General features: G+C 40.3%; 1 protein-coding gene across 1 annotated transcript; it reads left to right on the plus strand.

Moving 5' to 3' along the window:
- Nucleotides 1-133: 133 nt before the first annotated feature.
- On the plus strand, nt 134-18,378 carry LOC119889853 (aminopeptidase N-like). The gene is made up of 21 exons (XM_038700748.1): nt 134-285; nt 8,479-9,212; nt 9,369-9,511; nt 9,849-9,988; nt 10,202-10,328; nt 11,424-11,578; nt 11,980-12,093; nt 12,209-12,352; nt 12,580-12,645; nt 12,983-13,048; nt 13,146-13,321; nt 13,870-13,946; nt 14,082-14,215; nt 14,553-14,608; nt 14,690-14,837; nt 14,975-15,066; nt 15,241-15,351; nt 15,532-15,699; nt 17,050-17,190; nt 17,642-17,723; nt 17,846-18,378. Exons 2-21 carry the CDS (start codon nt 8,608-8,610, stop codon nt 17,996-17,998), a joined length of 2,898 nt encoding a protein of 965 aa, XP_038556676.1. The 5' UTR covers nt 134-285; nt 8,479-8,607; the 3' UTR covers nt 17,999-18,378.
- The last annotated feature ends 372 nt before the right edge of the window (nt 18,379-18,750 follow it).

Consider the following 18,750-nt stretch of genomic DNA (forward strand, 5'->3'; position numbering starts at 1 on the left):
GAACACTACTTCTGCGGATCATATGCACCATATGTGCTGACTTCCTTTCACAATGAGTTTGCAGTGTTGTTGATACAGCCACATTCTTTCAGCCCCCCTTCCCACTAATTTAGGGATTTTTGCGGGGCAGGGGATTGAGGTTGAGTTGTTCCCTCCCTACATCCCACCCTCACAGATGCAGACTGTGAGTGTTGCACATCAGCCAGGATCATTCCAGCTCAACTTCTGCCTCTGATGCCGACTTAAAACAGGGTTTGCATTGGACATCCAGCCACACAGGGTTTGGTATGTACTGTTTTCCCAATGTTTGACATGGTCATTTATCCAACGTGCTGCATGCCAGGTCAGTCCTTTTGTGTTAAGTTTTGTTACTTGACAGCAACAGTACAGTAGTAGCCTGTGTATTAGCTTTACAGCTTTTTGGCATGTGGTGGTGGTGCAATGTTGCACTGCTTCTTTTACACTGGAGAAGGTTTCTTAAAATTGTTCTGCAACAAAAAGATCCTTGTTCAAAGGTGGTGTATAAATACAGTATAGTCAGAATATATCCACTGTCAGATAATGAAAAACAATGATCAATAAAGATTATTGGCCTATAAAATTTAAAGTACAAACCAGCATTTGAGTCTTTGTTGCTTCTCTTTCTGCCTCATATGATTTCACTGGTTTCAGTTCAAATGAAAGATCTCCGTATAACGAGGCTTGTAACCACTATTTCAGTGGTGTGCAAACAGTAAACAGCACTTGTTGTTTTAACTAGGAGATAATTAATCATGTACTCAGAGTCCTAGTTTGATTTGTTGGCTGTGCTGTGCATGAGCTGTCTGTTCCAGCATGGGCTGTATTGGACGTAAACTTTCCGGCTCCCACAGCTGGCTGAAGCTTATCAGTACAGTGTGGAGGGGAGAGCACACAGAGCAGATAGCGTAGGTCACAGGTTCATGTGTAGCTAGGATGATAATGCAAAAAAGTTATTAAAATGAATTTTACCTTCACATTCTTGAGATAAGATTACCTTTGTTGATCCCAGCAAGAAACATAGCCATGTGAGAGTCCAGATAAATGATGAAAAAAAATCAGCCAATCTAAGATTTACAGTAAGAAGGCAGGCACCACAATTTTAAGTCTTGTCACCAGTAATTCACAGTTCTGTTCAAAAAGCAGAATTATTCTACTTTTACTACCATTTCACGGATTGATAGTGGTTCACCCTGAAAAACATAATATTTTAGGCTTTTAGCACAGACTGCACCTGTTAGATTAAGATTTGATATTGTATATGTAGCCCTGTAGTAACCAATCTTAAATCTAGCAATTTAAATTATTTTTCACATATTTTCAAACAGACACACCCCTGCAAAAGCAAATTGTAGTAACTAACGTATTTGACCAGTTGAAGATCTTTTGTAGTGATGTATAATTTCTGTGCAAACTGCAAAACAGAACCAAAAGTCAAGCCACAACAGTAACTGTGGAACCCATCACAAAGAAGTTAAATGTACATAACATAACTAAATTTACTTTACTTACTATTTTAATGAACTGTCACATCATTCCACATAACTATATGAGGCTGAGGCTAAATCCTCCTGCTAAAGCCAACTAGCTTAGCAGATCTCAGTAGCTGCCATCTCAGCTGTTGACTCACAATAAATTCATGTGATTTGGTTAAGCTACCTTCAAATCACATATGCAATGTACTACATTGCTTATTAATTAATTGTGTTGATTTCAATATAAATATTAATAATAACTGAACAGAGAAACGCCTAGCAAACATTTAATTCCCATAAACTGTTCAAATTATTCTCTTAAACAATCTATTTGTATTTTCTACTTGCATTCAGTGAGGATTATCCAGAGGGCAGAGTACTGTACATTTTACTGGTAGCTTACTATGTAGGTTCAAATTACTTTATTGTGTAAAATAATAAAGCTAAACATCTATTTGTTTGCCATCCAGCCTAAAAAAAATAACAAAACAAATCTCAAACCCCCTTTCTCAACATCTCTGCTTCTGCAGTTACAGTTTTCTACATTTGTGGGGAAGTATAGTATAGTATAAAAAGTCATTGGTTAATAGTTCTTTGTGTGTACACAGGACATTACTACAGCGCTGTTACTTCAGGCACTGCATGGCAAAACACATATGGCTGAGAGCATGTTTTGTATTACCAAGAGGTCCTACAACATCTACAGTTGTGTCTGCTTAGTCTGAAGAGTTTAATTAGATTCAGATCCATCATTTCCAGATGTTCTGTTCCGGTTGGGTGTTGAGTTACAGTGACTGTGGAGGATTTATTTTTCTTTTTGTCGTTTTTTTCTTGATCTCATTGATCTTTTCAGCCTTGGCGTCTTTCCTAATAAAATCGTAGATAAGCCTGATAAAATGTGCCTGGTACTACTTCATCTTGCTCAGCCAATCAAAGTTAAAGTTGCCAGATGTTGATTGCTTCATTTATTGTTCTACGGAAAGTAATAGGCTGCAATACCAAGACAGGTTAGAATGAAATCTTATCTTTTCATTAAAAGCTTTGTTCCTTTATCACAAGATTGTCATAGACTGTGTGTAGCTTCAGTCAGCCAAGGTAAACTTGTTTCCACATATTCCAGTAACAAGGGAAATCTTCTCTCCTTAAGAAGAGGTAGGGATGGCAGATCAGGAACAGGTGCGTGATTACCAGCAGGTGCAGCTAGTGGCAACTCAGGAAGCCAGACATGCCCAGGATTAAAAAAACTGAGAGAAGCCAGCTGCCATGTCAATCTAAACCCTGCTACTGCTGAATGACTGAAGCTAAGCATGTTTGGGCATGGCCTGTACCTGTATGGGAGACCTCCTGGGAAAACTATGTTACTGCTGGAAGAGGTGTTGGTGGATAATAATAAGATTCCCAGTACATAATCACTGACAAGCATTAGTGTAAGAGCTTGTTAGAAAGTCAAAAAATCACATTTTGCAGTTGTAAATGTTACTAAATCATTAACAGGAACGTGAGTTGTGGACTTTCAACAACAGCAACTCACAGTCTATAGATAAAGTTTGCTCAGTTGTCATGGAGATGTGGTTGTCACCACATGAGGAGTACACAACTTCAGCCAATGTTCAAGGTCAAAAATGAACTTTGACACGCAACAAAATAAATACAATAAGTTTAAGCAAATATTGAATAGATATTTCTTTACCCTAAAATAATGTGATCATCAAACAGTTTTTATAAAATACTTGTTTAAGAGAAATGTAGAAAAGAATTTTTTTTATTGACGAAGCCAACACCGGCTTATGAACAGCTGACAGATCTCCTGACATTGCTGACGATTCTGGGTGTTTCTCATGGTTGAATGTTAGATGATGACCGTGTAGAGGAAACATCTGTACATGCTATCACATAGGAAGGAAAGGAGGAATGTTTCACCACCACAAGTCGCACAGTCAGGATTTTGTACTCAGCTAGTTGATGTCATTACTGACCTTTTTAAAATATCACTGTCACACCACTTGTTTCAAGACCAGCTTCGTCCCCGTACGTAAAAATCTGCAGTGTCTAGTCTGACTCTGAAGCCCTGTGGCACTCAACCCTATTCTGATGAAGTGCTTTGAGAAACTGGTTCTGCAGTATCTAAAGAACAACATCCCAGACCAGTTTGCTTACAGAGCCAACAGATCTGCAGAAGATGGCATCTCCACTGCCCTTCACTCAGCCCTCACACACCTTGAGAAACACAACACCTACATCAGAATGCTGTTCGTGGGTTTCAGCTCAGCTTTCAACACAATCTCCCCCATTAAACTGATTGCAAACTCAGTACTCTGGGCAAGAGTACCACACCCTGCAACTGGATATTGGACTTCCTCACAAGTAGACCTCAGAAAGTTAAGACTGATGGCCTCCACTCTAGTTTACAACACCGGAACCCCCCAGGGCTGTGTGCCCAGCCCCCTCCTTATCACGCTGTACACCCACAACTGTATCCCCCAATATGGAAACAACTCTATTGTGAAATTTGCGGACGACACCACCATCATTGGCGGCATTTCAAACAACAATGAGACTTCATATTGGGAGAATATTGATAGTCTTGCAGACTGGTGTACAGAGAACAACCTACTGACCAACGTCAGCAAAACCAAGGAGCTGATCGTTGACTTCAGGAAACGGGAGATAAAGATACAAACTCCTGTCTACATCAGTGGTGCTGAGGTGGAGCAGGTGAGCAGTTTCATGTTCCTGGGAATACACTTAAAGAAACCACGACAAAGTTCCGTGCCAAGTTCTTGTCAGTTTTTACAGAGGAACAATAGAAAGCTTCCTGATTGGAAACTAGCATGGGATGTGCACGGCCCAGGACCGGAGGGCTCTGCAGAAGGTGATTAAAACAGCTCAGAAGATCATTGGTACCCATCTCCTGAGCATCAGTGATATCGGTGAGGTGAGGTGCCTATGCAGAGCCCAAAGGATACTAAATGACAGTACCCACCTCAGCCACAGCCTGTTCACCCTGCTGCAGAGCAGCTTCTTTCCTCAAGCTGGGAGACTTCTAAATTAATCCGCAGCACTGCACCATGTAAAATAGTTTAATTTCTATGACATGTTATCCACCCATCAAGTGTATATAATTTTTGTTTATAATGTTCGCTTTTTGTGAGTAGCATAAAGGGAAATACAACTTACATTACATTTACATTTAGTCATTTGGCAGACGCTTTTATCCAAACCGACTTATATTTGAGGAAAAATACACAAGCATCAACAGAGCATCAAATACAGAACAACTACAAGTGACAATACATACTAGTAAGAGCACTAATAAATACTAGTAATAATAGCACATATCGCATCAATGGGCTCAAAAACCTAGGGAAATAAGTTAGAGTTAACAAAAAGTGCATTCAATACAAGATAATTGTAGGAGATAGAAGAAGAAGAGCACAGGAAGTGCATGTTAGAGGTTAGGAGTTAGAGGTGTTATAAGAGGAAGTGTTCTCAGAAGAGATGAGTTTTCAAGAGCTTCTTGAAGTTAGAGAGGGACGCCCCTGCTCTGAGGGCATGTGGTAGCTCGTTCCACCATCATGGTGTCACAGATGAGAACAGCCGGGACTGAGATTGCTTAGTGTGTAGGGATGACAGAACCAGACGGCTTTCGTTGGAGGAGCATAGTGGCCGAGAAGGAACGTAAACTTGTATTATGGAGTTTAGGTTAGACGGGTGCAGACCCAGTAGCCACTCTGTATGCAATCATTAGTGACTTGAATTTGATTCTGGAGGCCACGGGAAGCCAGTTAAGGTTACTCAGTAATGGAGTGACATGAGTCCTTTTGGGCTGATCAAAAACCAGATGCGCCGCTGCATTCTGAACCATTTGTAAGGGTTTCACTGCACAAGCTGGAAGACCTGCTAGGAGGGCATTGCAATAGTCGAGGCGAGAGATAACCATGACCTGTACCAGAAGCTGGGTGGCATACTGAGTGAGGTAGGGCCTGATTTTCAGCAGCAACATGGTCTGAAAAGGACAGCTGGTCATCAATCATGACACCCAAGTTTCCCACCACCATAGTTGGAGTGATGGTTGAGGAACCAATTTTATGTTTGATGTTATGGTGGATAGATTGCTTGGCTGGAATGACCAAGAGTTCAGTCTTAGAGAGGTTTAGTTTAAGGTGGCAAGCCTTCATCCATGCAGATATGTCCGAGAGACAGTCCGTGATCCGCACTGAGACGCTGGGGTCGTCGGGCGGGAAGGATAAGTAGAGCTGTGTTGTCGTCTGCATAGCAGTGGTAAGAGAAGCCGTGCGAGCAAATGATCAGCCCCAGTGAGGTGGTGTAAATTGAGAAGAGAAGGGGCCCTAGCACCGAGCTTTGGGGCACCCTTGTGGATAGGCAGCGGGAGGAAGATAATTGTCCTTGCCACAAAACATTGCAGGAACGCTCCGAAAGGTAGGATTCGAACCACAGGAGTGCTTTGCCTGAGATGACCATTGCTGAGAATGCGGATAGCAGGATCCTGTGATTGACTGTGTCAAAGTCAGCTGATAGGTCAAGCAGGATACCATCATCTTGTTATATAACCCTGTGTTGTAAAATGATTAATAAATCTACCTTGTACCTTGTTTTTGAGTCTGAGCTGCTTTGAAGCCACTGGTTTCCCATGACATTGTCTCTTGCCTTTAATTGATGTTTATTGATAAGGAGATGGAAATAAGCTATGAACTTGTCATTCTTCAGTATGCAGTTTCTTTCATTGAGAATAAACTTAAAAGCCTCCAGGATACAAACTAAATGGAGGTCCTACAAATGATCCTTTAGAGAATTAATACATTTTAATGACTTTCCATTGAAACAGTTATTTTATTCAAGCATTTATGGTCTATAGTGCATCAGTTAGGGCTACATAAAAATGTCAGACTGATAATATTCAGTTGTAAATGTTGCTTAACGAGCCTGTTTTGTAAAGTCACACTGTGATTGTTGTTGTTGGACATAAACTAATCCAGATATTGTTATGGCCATCATTTACACTGCTGGTTATTGTTTTACTAAAGAGAGAACTGTTAGTTGTGCCTAGCCAACATGACACAAATTCCAACGGGCAGCTAGTAGCAATAATAATGCTGAACGAGGCTATACAGGAAGTTAGCAGGGAAATGACAGGGTCAGGGAAATGACCAGTTTGTGTGCAAAAACATCAATCGACAGCACGGGCACAGAATTAAAAATTTTTTACGTCAGCCTGCTGCGCAACTTAAAAGCACTGTTGCACTCATCCTGGTCATTATATTTGTAATATTAGCATGTATGAAAATCCTGCTCCACTACATTAATGCAAAAACACATATACATCAGACTGGCACTCTTGGTTTATTGTTTGTTTTCTAATTTTTTTTTTTTTTACTGATTGCTGACGTTGCATAAAGTGATATTTTCATTTACGTTATATTTTTCTCATGATCATGATCTGTGCCTTGGTTTATTGTTATCGTCTGTTGTCTGGTGTTTGATTCATGCTTGGTTTCTGTCTGCCTGTTCTCCATTTGTTTAATTCCCTGATTCCTGTCACCTGCTTGGCTGTGTGTGTTCTGTCTGATTATCTCATGTGCTAGTCCAAGTGGGACTGATTAACCAGGGCCCCAATGGAAGGAGGTCCCTTGAAAATCCTGGAATGAAAAGTTTGTTTTTGTTTGCAATGTTTATTTCTAAGCAAGTAATTTCATAACTAAGTTAAAATGGCTGAATAAATTGTTTGAGATACTGTACTTTGTAGATTGTTGTTATTATCACCATTATAAATTAAACTTTCTAGAGTTTTAATTATTTTGCTTTGAACCGCTAACTTACACTATGGGCTCGGACACAAAAATAGATTAAATGTACTGAAATTCTACAGCAATGTAAAGGCTATCATTTATTTGAAAGCTGATTTTTTTGGCTTCTTGTTTCTGCAATTTAAATATGACTTGTAAAGTCTTGTTCAGTTGTCTTTTATTATGTAGTATAGTGAGCATTTTCTCATTGTAGGGCTACTAAGATGGGTTTTTTTTTTAGCATTGTCTTATACCTTGGGAATGATGAATGCTTCAATAAACATGAAGAAAATAATATTATTTTAAGCATGATACTCATAGCAAACCTCATTTAACCATAGTAAAGTAATTGTAGGATACAGTAAGTTGAGAAAAGAGAGTTGAAATGTGGTGAGATTTCAAACTGTGCAGACTTCAGACAAATCACAGATTATTATTACTCATAGGTGTCACTAGGATGGGGAAATATCCCCAGCACATTTTGAAATCACTTTTTGAAAGGATTTGTTAAAAATGTTCTGAAAAACAGCTTGCGCCAAGAAATGTTGTTAAATAGAAGAAACAAATGTGCATTCTCCAACAAAAGTAAGAAGTAAAGAAAGAAGTAAAAAAACAAGCTGCTGATTATTGCATTATATTCTTTAATATTTATATTTTTATGTTTATGAATTGTCACCTGCCAGCTGAATGCTTTGTTTCCCTTTATATAAAAAAAACTCCAGGAAGTGTTCAATGCTCCAGTTTTCTGGGGGAGGACTCATATACTTCAGCATTTCATATTTCTTCAAAATAGTGTTAAAATCTTCTCGTCTTGTTCTTATGCATCTTCACGTCTCGTGATCTTATCCCTTATGTTCCCCACCACTTTTCAACACAAAGTAATACCCTTGTTATTACTTGTGTAAATGTGGTAAGAACTGTTCATCACTGACTACCCTAATCACAGTTTAATGTGTACGGTTGTTAGCTTAATCATTTGTCAACATTTTTCAAAAGATGCATGAGAGACAAGGAACAAGAGAGGAAGTGGCCCCACAGCTTGTATATAGGGCCCTGTACAGAAGAAACAATGAAATTACAATGCCAGTTCTGAATAACACGGTGTATCATGACATTCATGAATTTACGAAGACCAGCTGAGTTACAGACTAAATAACCAAGGTCTTTCCATTTCTCCCTAGGTGTTTTGAAAATGTGTTTTTTGCCATGCTAATAGCTCAACCATTAACTGAGGAGGGAAGAGACCTGCTGTGCTGGACAAACTTAGACTGAGAGTCCTCAGAGTTCTTCTCTGACCTCCTGAGTCAGACATGGGGAAAGTCTACTATGTCAGTAAAAATGTGGGCCTTGGGATGCTTGTTCTGGCAGCCAGTGCTCTGGCTACGATTATAGCTCTGTCCATTGCCTACGACAAGGAAAGAGCAAAGAATCAAGGAAAGCCTGGAGATGGAGTACCCAACAGCACCAGCATGCCTACACCCCCCACCACCCCTATCACTCCGAAGGAGCCCTGGGACTACTACAGACTTCCGGTCTCCCTCGTACCTGTCTCCTACAATGTGACCCTGTGGCCACGGCTGAAGCCCAACGCAGACGGCCTGTACATCTTCACTGGACGTTCAGCGGTGGTCTTCAGATGTACAAAGGAAACAGACCTCATCATCATCCACTCTAACAAGCTAAACCTCACCACCTTCTCCGGGCACCATGCTAAGCTGAGTGGCCTGGGTGAAGCCACTGCGCCCGCTATACAAAAGTCTTGGCTTGTTGTGAAGACGGAGTATCTGGTTCTTCAGCTAAGCAGCAGACTAGATGTTGGAGCATCATATGTGCTTTACACTGAGTTTCAGGGGGAGCTGGCAGATGACCTGGAAGGCTTCTACAGGAGTGAATACATTGAGGATGGTGTGAAGAAGTAAGCAATGACATAGCATAACATAATGGCGCACCATCATTGTGCTCTTGACAGTGAGAGTTAATGTGGTTCAAATGGTCCTCTTGGTGGGACTTTGGAGCATTTCACTTGGTTAATGTCAATTTTATGTTAATGTTTAATTGGAACATTTTGCAGAGTTGTCGCTACTTCGCAGATGCAAGCGACGTATGCCAGGAAAGCTTTCCCTTGCTTTGACGAGCCAGCTATGAAAGCCATCTTCAATGTGACCATCTTCCACGATCGAAACACTGTGGCCTTGTCTAACGGCAGAGAAATTGGTTCGTTTTAGAAACACAAAAATTCTGTCCTTTAAAACGTTTGTTACATCTTAATTCTCTGGGTCAGCACAAAAGCAGATCAAATAAGAATAGAAAAAAAATTCAATTAGTTGCAATACAAAGAAATGTGTTCTTTGTATGTTGGTCTATGCAAGATATTTAACAGGTTTGTAATAAAAGTGATTTTCAGAGAGCAAATGACAATAACAAAAACGTATACGTATTGTGTGAATCAGTTTCATTGTAAATAATTAATATCTTCCAACTGTTCATCAGAAATTGGATGCTGGTAATGCTAACAGAGTGTCAGAGTCTAACTCTTCCCCTCTCTGAACAGACACTGCAGAATCTGTCATTGCTGGCGTGCCTTTAAGAGTGACTACATTTGAGCCCACAGAGAGAATGTCCACATATCTGCTGGCATTTATTGTCTGTAACTTTGTTGACATTAACTCAACCCTAAACAACAATTTGTTGGTAAGAAGTTCCCTGTATCTGTTTGACATTACCAGTGTGGTCATACAAATTACTCTGGATCATACGCTAAAAGCAGTTCAAACAACCAATGTTAATGATGACAAGGGTCAGGAGGTCACATTAAATAGATTATATTCCTGTGAATCCTTGATGCAATAAAAATCTTTTTTTTAATTCATTTTTGTGCACTAAAAGTTGTCAAATTCTTTGCAGGTCCGAATCTGGGCTCGAAGAAAAGCCATAGATGATAAGCAGGGTGACTATGCTCTCCAGGTTACAGGACCGATCCTTCAGTTCTATGAGCGCTACTACAATGCGACGTATCCGCTCTCAAAGTCAGGTAGGTCAACTCTGCATCAACATGCTTAGGCAAACATTTTCCTGGGCAGATGGAAATATTAATCTCATTTCCTTTATCTCACTTAGCCCAGCATCAGAGCTGGACTGCGTCATCTGGCAGATGTTTTGTTCTTTGTTTTTGTTTGACCGGCCCATAAAACCGGTAGATCGGCCCATTGTTTTTTTTTCTTGACACTGGGCTGTCCCAATCACATGAATAAACTTCAGTTTGTGTATTACATCTGTCAGCCTCCCTCTCCTAGCCAATTACTTTTGGTCCAGTTCATTCTAACTTGGACAAATACATAAGAGAGAAAATGTGAAGGTGGTGCTGAAAAACTGAGAGAGAAGAGGTTGAAGTCCCTTGAGGCTGATGCAGCCAAATGTTTTAAAATAATTATTTATTCGGCAGGCCGGTCTGGGCCATTCCCAGTCCAGACCTGCCCAGCATTCAGTCGTTCCAATTGGAACATTTTGTTCATTATGTGCACACTTTGCACATTTGCTGTTGGTTTTACTTTTCAACATTACAAGGAACCAGTAGCAGTGAATCAACAAGTCCACAGCTATGTTACCAGCTCTGTGAGGCTGTACTGCTCATAGGTGCTTTAGGTAAATGCTAACCTCACAATCACAGTATGTCAACCTCATATTGGCCCTAGAGGATAAGTCGGGGATCACCAAAGTAATTAGGATTCAGCCTCTGGAGACTATGAGTGTCTGTACAAACTTGGCAATATATCTAACAGCTATTCAGTCTGGACCCACGTGGTGGATAGACCGACCAACCAAATGACTGACAGTCTGACACTGCCATCCCCTGCGACTGGCATGGCTTATAAGCAAAAATCAGACTAGACAACAACATACCTGGTATCCCAAATATGCTCTATTGTCTCTGAATTGTCAAGCAAACATACCTCATAGATTATGACTCAATGCCTTCAAAAAATCAATAAGTCCTGCTAGTGAATCAATTAGTTCACCAATCAAGGCATCTAAACTACATGTGTATGTCAACCTCACTTTCACATTAAGACTCAGTGGAAACTGTTTTGGTGGTCTGATGCATTTCTAATGGCTTTGTCTTCCCCAGATCAGATAGCTCTGCCTGACTTCAATGCTGGGGCAATGGAGAACTGGGGCCTGGTTACATACAGGGAGACGGCCCTGCTCTTTGACCCCATCATATCCTCCACTGGAAACAAAGAGAGAGTTACAACTGTAATCTCTCATGAACTCGCACACATGGTAGGCCATAATATTTTTGCCAAGTTGCTGTCATCACATCAGTTCCAGTTTAAGTGATCTGGAGAAAACAATCTTATCGTAAGTTAAAATAGAGGGTTATAATCATTTGGCGCAAACTCACTCTCAGCAAAGGCTTCTTCCACTGTGAGTAACACTGTAGTGTCATAAACATAAATTTCGCCAGAGTACTCAATCTCCCTTTGCAAAACCAGACAACAGGAATTCGTCTTGGGACAAATTATCCCAGTTCCCTTTTAAAAGCATTTAAGACCTGACCTCATAAGTGATGAAATTCTGCGGTTGGGAATTATCTGAAGTCCCTGGTTAGTCAGTAGCCCATACTTTTAACCCACTGTGTTAGAGGTCTTTATCTCTTTACTCTTTCTGTTGTATTTTTTTAGTGGTTTGGCAACCTGGTGACTCTGCAATGGTGGAATGACCTGTGGTTGAACGAGGGGTTTGCGTCATATGTGGAGTACCTTGGAGCTGACTATGCCGAGCCCACCTGGAACATTGTAAGAGCCATGCTTGTACCTCCAAAGACAGTGAGCCTTGAAAGGTTCTGTTACATTTCATGGACCTCTCACAGATATGGGTCAGAAAACCTCTCATCTCTCCACTTGGCTGCAGAAAGACCAGATTGTACTGTCTGACGTGCACAAGGTGTTTGCTGTGGATGCCCTGGCTTCCTCCCACCCGCTGTCCCGCCGAGAAGAGGAGGTCAATGACCCTTCTCAGATCAGCGAGATGTTCAACACCATCTCCTACAGCAAGGTCTGGTCCTCGTAACAAGCACCTACCAAGTACTGAGTCCCCCCCCCCCCCCCCCCCCCCCCCCCCCCATTCATCCATGAATTGTGTTTCTGTATGAGGTGCTATATTGTACCATCAGAGAAACATGTTGTTTTAATATTTCCTATGGACTGAATGTAGAATCCATTGTTGTTATGAGAAGTTCAAGTCAACCAAATTCTGGTGGTTTCTGTGTTTGTTGTTTTCAGGGAGCAGCGGTGCTCAGAATGCTGTCAGAATTTCTCACTGAGCCTGTGTTTGCCAAAGGACTCAGTGTGAGTAGTTGCTTTGTTGTAATACCTCATCACATTATTACTGCTGCCAGTGCGTGCGTGTGTGTGTGTGTGTGTGTCGACTGGTACTGACGTGTCTGTGGGTTTGACTCATCGTAAATTCATCTTATTTTAGACTGACTGGTAAATCACAAGATTACTAAATATTAGTTGCTTGAAAGGTATGAGCTGTCACTTCCGGTGGTTAAGATGTTGACTCATAAGACATCCGAATATGTTGACTAATGCATTTTTATACAACTTTAACATCTTGATTACAGCAATGTGTTGACAGTTACTGATGCTTGATCTGCTGTTCATAAGTGCTTTCTCTTCTCAGTCTTACCTGAACACATTCGCCTTTGGCAACACAGTGTATACAGACTTGTGGGATCACCTCCAACAGGTTGGTAAAGTTAAAATCTTCACAGAAACAACAATATGTCTTTGGGTGTGTGTGTGTACTTCTTCTTAAATTCCCACTACCCTCTGTTTGTTGTCAGGCAGTTGAAAACACACCGGGTATGCATATTCCTCAAACTGTCCACAACATCATGAACCACTGGACTCTTCAGATGGGTTTCCCAGTGGTCACTATTGATACCCGGACAGGAAGCATAACCCAAAAACACTTCCTCTTGGATCCAGACTCTGTGGTGGACAGGCCCTCTCAGTTCAAGTAGGAATCAGTTTTACCTTGTCCTGTAAGTTCCATGTAGACAGAAAACGAAGACCTCGATTCCTTAATATCTGCTATTTATATGAATGTCTGCCAAACAAAATAGCTCTAGGCCTATGTCTTGGAGTCAAACTACTGTAAATATTGTAGCTGTCAATAAAAGCTGTTTACCTACAGACACAGCAGTGCTTCAAGCTAAATGCTAACATGGGCGTGCTAACATGCTCAAAATGACAATGCTTACACGCTGTGTGAAGTTTAGTTTAGTACGTTTGCACACTCATTGTTACTTAGCACTAAACAAAAAGCATAGCTGAGGCTGATGGGAATGTCATTGGTTTTGCAGGTATTTGGTCAAACACTAAAACATTTTGTGTTTAAAGTTTGACCTGATGGTAGCGCTAGATGAAAAGCAAGAGGATCATCAAAGTTATCACAGTTTATCCAGAATGAATGAACATGAATGCACCAAATTAATGGCAAACCATCCAATAGTCCGACAGAAAGACTATCCAAGAGCCTGACATCTTTATCTCTTATCTGTCCAGTTATACGTGGTTTGTCCCGATTAAATGGATGAAGACAGGTGTGGAGCAGCAACTTTACTGGCTCCTTCAAAAGACGGGTATGGTCATAGTAACAATCACTGCTCTTCTAGCATGCATGCTAGAGAAGAAAATACTTCCTATTAGATTAGTGGACTTTGGTCAATAGCATGAACTGAGTATTTTGCACATCTTTCTTTAATATTTTTCATCAGACATCAACAGTCTGATGAAAGTTTCAGGAGAGGACTGGGTGCTGGCGAACACCAATGTATCTGGATACTTTAGGGTGAACTATGATCTTGAAAACTGGGATCGCCTCCTCTCCCTGCTCAACACCAACCATAAGGTGAGTTGCATGCCCATTCACTCGTTGAAAGTTGCAGTGACGGTTTTATTTGTGCTGCATGTCCACGAGGGTAAGTCAATCCATAGCCGATACAGGCACACACATGTAGGGTTTCAGAGTTTTATCAGAAATGTGATTCTTGGTACTGCATTTTCAGTTGGTCTTGAATTCAGTTGACTCGCCAGACTCCATTCTTATATGTGCTTAAGAACAGAACAACGTAATCATGGCTTTTTGCAAAAGTAGCAACTCTTCTGTTCTGCTTTACCGCACAGGCTTGGTTGTATGTGCATGACAACATTGACCTCAATTTGTTTGTGTGTGTCATCTTCTTCAGACTTTGTCAATCATCAACAGAGCACAGATCATAGATGATGCATTCAACCTAGCAAGGTAAAGAAAAATAAGTATTTAAAGTATTACATCCTTTACATTTTGTATGTCTGCAAAGAAAGATTTGTTCCCTTTGTGTAGAGCCAAAATGATTAATACAACATTGGCCCTGAGAACAACCAAATACCTCTCCAAGGAAAGAGACTACATCCCCTGGGAGTCAGCTCTGAGAAACCTTGACTACTACATCCTCATGTTTGACCGCACTGAAGTCTATGGAGCTTTACAGGTTAGTACTGCTTTGCTAATAATCCTAATAAGCCACTCTGACCCAACTCATTCTGATACTAACAGGAGAAGTGTATAATGGGAGAGTGTAAAACAACTGGACATAAAAACTCCAAGCCAATATATTTTTATTTTTAGGCATACCTCAAGAAACAAATCCAACCACTTTTTGAGCACTTCAAGACGATTACAGCTAACTGGACCAGAGTACCTGAAGGACACACTGACCAGTAAGAACTCTTAAACCAGAAGATGTGTTTTTAAAGCAAAAAGCAGATAAATTAACCATCAGGTGACATACTGTAATTGAATTCAATCCAATATTTAATTTGGACTGTTACCCTTTCCACAAGTCACACTATATTGCAGTTACCCCCAGTTTTCTCAAACATCTCCCTTCTCAGATATAATCAGATCAATGCTATTGGAATAGCCTGCAGTATGGGAGTGGAAGGTTGCAGTGAGCTGATCAAAAGCTGGTACAGACAGTGGATGGAAAATCCAGATGTCAACCCGTGAGTACGGAGCAGTTTAGGTCAGTTTTTTCATCTGTTCTCTCTTTTGGACTGGACTGCTGTGAATTCCAGGAAAACAACTGTACAATCGTGTACACACCAACTCAGTGTGTGTGTGAGGTGTGGGACTGTGTGTCTGGTATTCATTGTCCACTGTATGTTTGCCTTAATGTTGACCAGGATCCATCCCAACTTGAAAACCACAGTTTACTGCAGTGCCATAGCTTTCGGTGGTGTGAAGGAGTGGGACTTTGCCTGGAGAATGTTCAAGAACGCCACTCTGGCATCTGAAGCTTCCAGGCTCAGGTCGGCCATGGCCTGTACCAAAGCACCTTGGCTTTTGAACAGGTATATGCAACATTCAGATTTTGTGGGAGTATCCTCGTTCAAAGTGTTTTGTGAATGTGACTATCATCTATTTATCAATTATCTTTTTTTCAATGTACAACACTGTAACAGTTTTGTTTTCTGTACTTTCAAAGACACTAACTTGGTTGATAAGAATTACATTCACTGACATTTTGTTCCAAAACAAGATAGCCACTCTGACAAAAGTTTCAACTGGAGTTTTCCTGTAAAATGATTTAAAGTGAGAGTAACAATTAAAGGACGTTGACACACAAACATAAATGATTGAAATTTGTAAATATAACATGCTGTGGAGCTAACAGTGGCACAATAAGAGAAGTCTTAAAGTCAACAAACTGTCTAATGACTGACTAATGTCAGTCCCACAGCAATGTCTACCTAATATTTGCAAGTAGTGGCTAACATTAGTCACCATAAAGCAATGGTTATAGTAGACCAAAAAAGCAATTGGGTTTTGTTCCCAATTAATTCAACTTTTCATTTGTAAGAGGGAGAATTTACCATTGGGTTGTTCAAAAGTTACATATTCTCCCTTTTAGCAAATTTTAGCCTTGTGTGAGTCATGCTAATTTAACTGACTGTTTGTGCAGTGTGTCTATTTGCCCTGTACCATCAGCGGTAGCTATAGCTAGCAACATACACACCAACTGCATGTGTTTGTGTGACAACTCAGACATTGGCTGAGCTCAGAATGCATAAATTATAAGTTAAACTATTTTCTACCCGCATAGATCAATTGTCACCTTAAAGGGTCAATATGTAGTTTGCAGAGGCCACTAGTGGTGCAGTTTTAGATTGCAACCAGGTGTGTGCTTGTACATGTGCCCGAACTCATGAGCAACTCCGACACACATAGACAACATGTGAGGTAAACTCCCACTGCAATGTGACAGTAATATTTTTATCGGCTGGAGGTTAAAGTAATCTATGCTTGTTCCATGATAATGTTAAATTTACTTCATCTAGCCGACATGATACGTTAATACATTTATGATACAGGCATGTGATTCATTTCCAAGTGAGGTTACAGCCTGTTGACAAATTGGCAGTAAAAAAGTGATTTATTGATAAACCCTTGAAAAACTACATAGCCCCTTTAATCTGTGCCAGCTAGACAGCAAATTTGCATTTGGCCATGCCTGCTTCCATCTTTCTGTTGACTTTCATGCAATTGTGTCATGTCTAATATGTGCAGTGCATTCTGCCAGAACATGCTCCAGATGTTTAAAATATTTACTGATCTTCAGCTAATTTTTCTTTGGAAATAAATGGATTAAAATAGTGTTTTGGAAATGACTTCCTCCTAATACAAAGTTTTGGTTGAGCCAGGTATCTGGAGTACACCCTAGACCCAACTAAGATCCGCAAACAAGACACCACCTCTACCATCCAATATATCGCCCGAAACGTTGTGGGGATGCCGCTGGCCTGGAACTTTGTCAGAGCAAGATGGAGCTACCTTTTTCAGCAGTAAGAGCTCACTCCTCACAGCAGGGTTTGTTGGAAAAACAGTCAGCACTGTCAAGGACTGAATTAAAGACTGAATAATAATATTATACAAAGAAACCACAGAAGCTTTTTCTAGGTAGAAACGTAATTTCTCCAAGTACACATGGTGCTACTTTTCCTTCACTCACTCAACCAGTTTGGTGAGTTTGCAAGCATTTCTTCAAGCCTGCCCTAGATAGAGTTACCTTGAACAGTCAAGAGTCCTTGACAATGAAGCATTAATAATCATGTAATAAGTGCTGATTGTGTTGCACCTGTTTTTTGAGCCTTCACATGTGCACCAGACTTTATTGCACATTTTCCAGTGTACAGGGACATTGGTGTTTTAAATGCACAATTTCCTTCTGCTGCTCACCACCAGTATATCACTACATTTTAAAAGTGATAAGCATCTTTGTTTGTTTTTTTTTAGGTATGGAAGAGGATCATTTTCCTTTTCTAATCTCATCAATGGAATCACAAAGAGATTTTCTACAGAATTTGAGTTACAAGAGGTATGCAGCCCACACAGCCATAACCACACTAGAATACACAATGTATTTCCCTGAGGGTATTTAGGGGGAAAGAAAGATAACGCAGAATTCAGTTTTCACTTTTTTTGTTGATCTCTCTTCAGCTGAAGAAATTCAAAGAAGACAACCTCCATGTTGGTTTTGGCTCAGCCACCTTGGCCCTAGAGCAGGCTATAGAGAAGACTGCAGCCAACATCAAATGGGTGACAGAGAACAAAGCCCATGTGCTGAAGTGGTTTACTGAAGAGTCCACATGAGAGCACTTAGTCAAAATGACACACTCTTATTTTTTGTACTGTCAGGGATGTGTAATGAATGACAATGACTGTAATCATCAGAAACAGCAAATGGTCAGCTCTTTGTCTTGGTAACAGAGACAAAGCGCAAAGAACATGATGATTGGTGGACCACATGTATCACTATATATCAGTGGTGTAGCGGTAAATATATAAGTTTAACTCTCATCTCTATTCTGTGATTGTCGTAGAGAAAACCATTGTAACAGAAGATTGTTTTACTCACAGGCATTCATTTATGTCTTTTCTTCATACTTCAAATTATATGTTGCTGCTTACTATAATGTATGCAAAGCATTTATACCATAAACATGAGGCATTGAGCCACCTGTAGAACACCAGAGAAGCGTCAGTGTTCATTCACATTGATTCTACAAGTACTAAAACCCATGACTGTCATAAGCAACCCTAATTATGATGGGATGTTGATTTGTTAAACCAACAGTTAGGTGTTTTAACAACTCCAGTAAATTAACATTTCCTGCAGCTTTTCTAGACTGGACATCTTAACAGACTTTACAGAAAGTAAAAAGAATCATTTTGCCCTAGATATTGTAAAAAGTGGTCTTACTGAATAAATTAGTCTGATTTGATTTTTTTTATTAGACATTTTATTGAACTGCATGCTGTATTGTTAGCCAAGGCTATGCAAAAGCCTACAGTACTTGCACTCTACATTTTGTACTCACTTAACATTGATACACCATCATTGT

Source organism: Micropterus salmoides, unplaced genomic scaffold (genome assembly GCF_014851395.1).
Source record: "Micropterus salmoides isolate LMB-PRFRI ecotype aquatic unplaced genomic scaffold, ASM1485139v1 Ms_hic_scaffold_6, whole genome shotgun sequence".
Classification (NCBI taxonomy): Eukaryota; Metazoa; Chordata; class Actinopteri; order Centrarchiformes; family Centrarchidae; genus Micropterus; species Micropterus salmoides.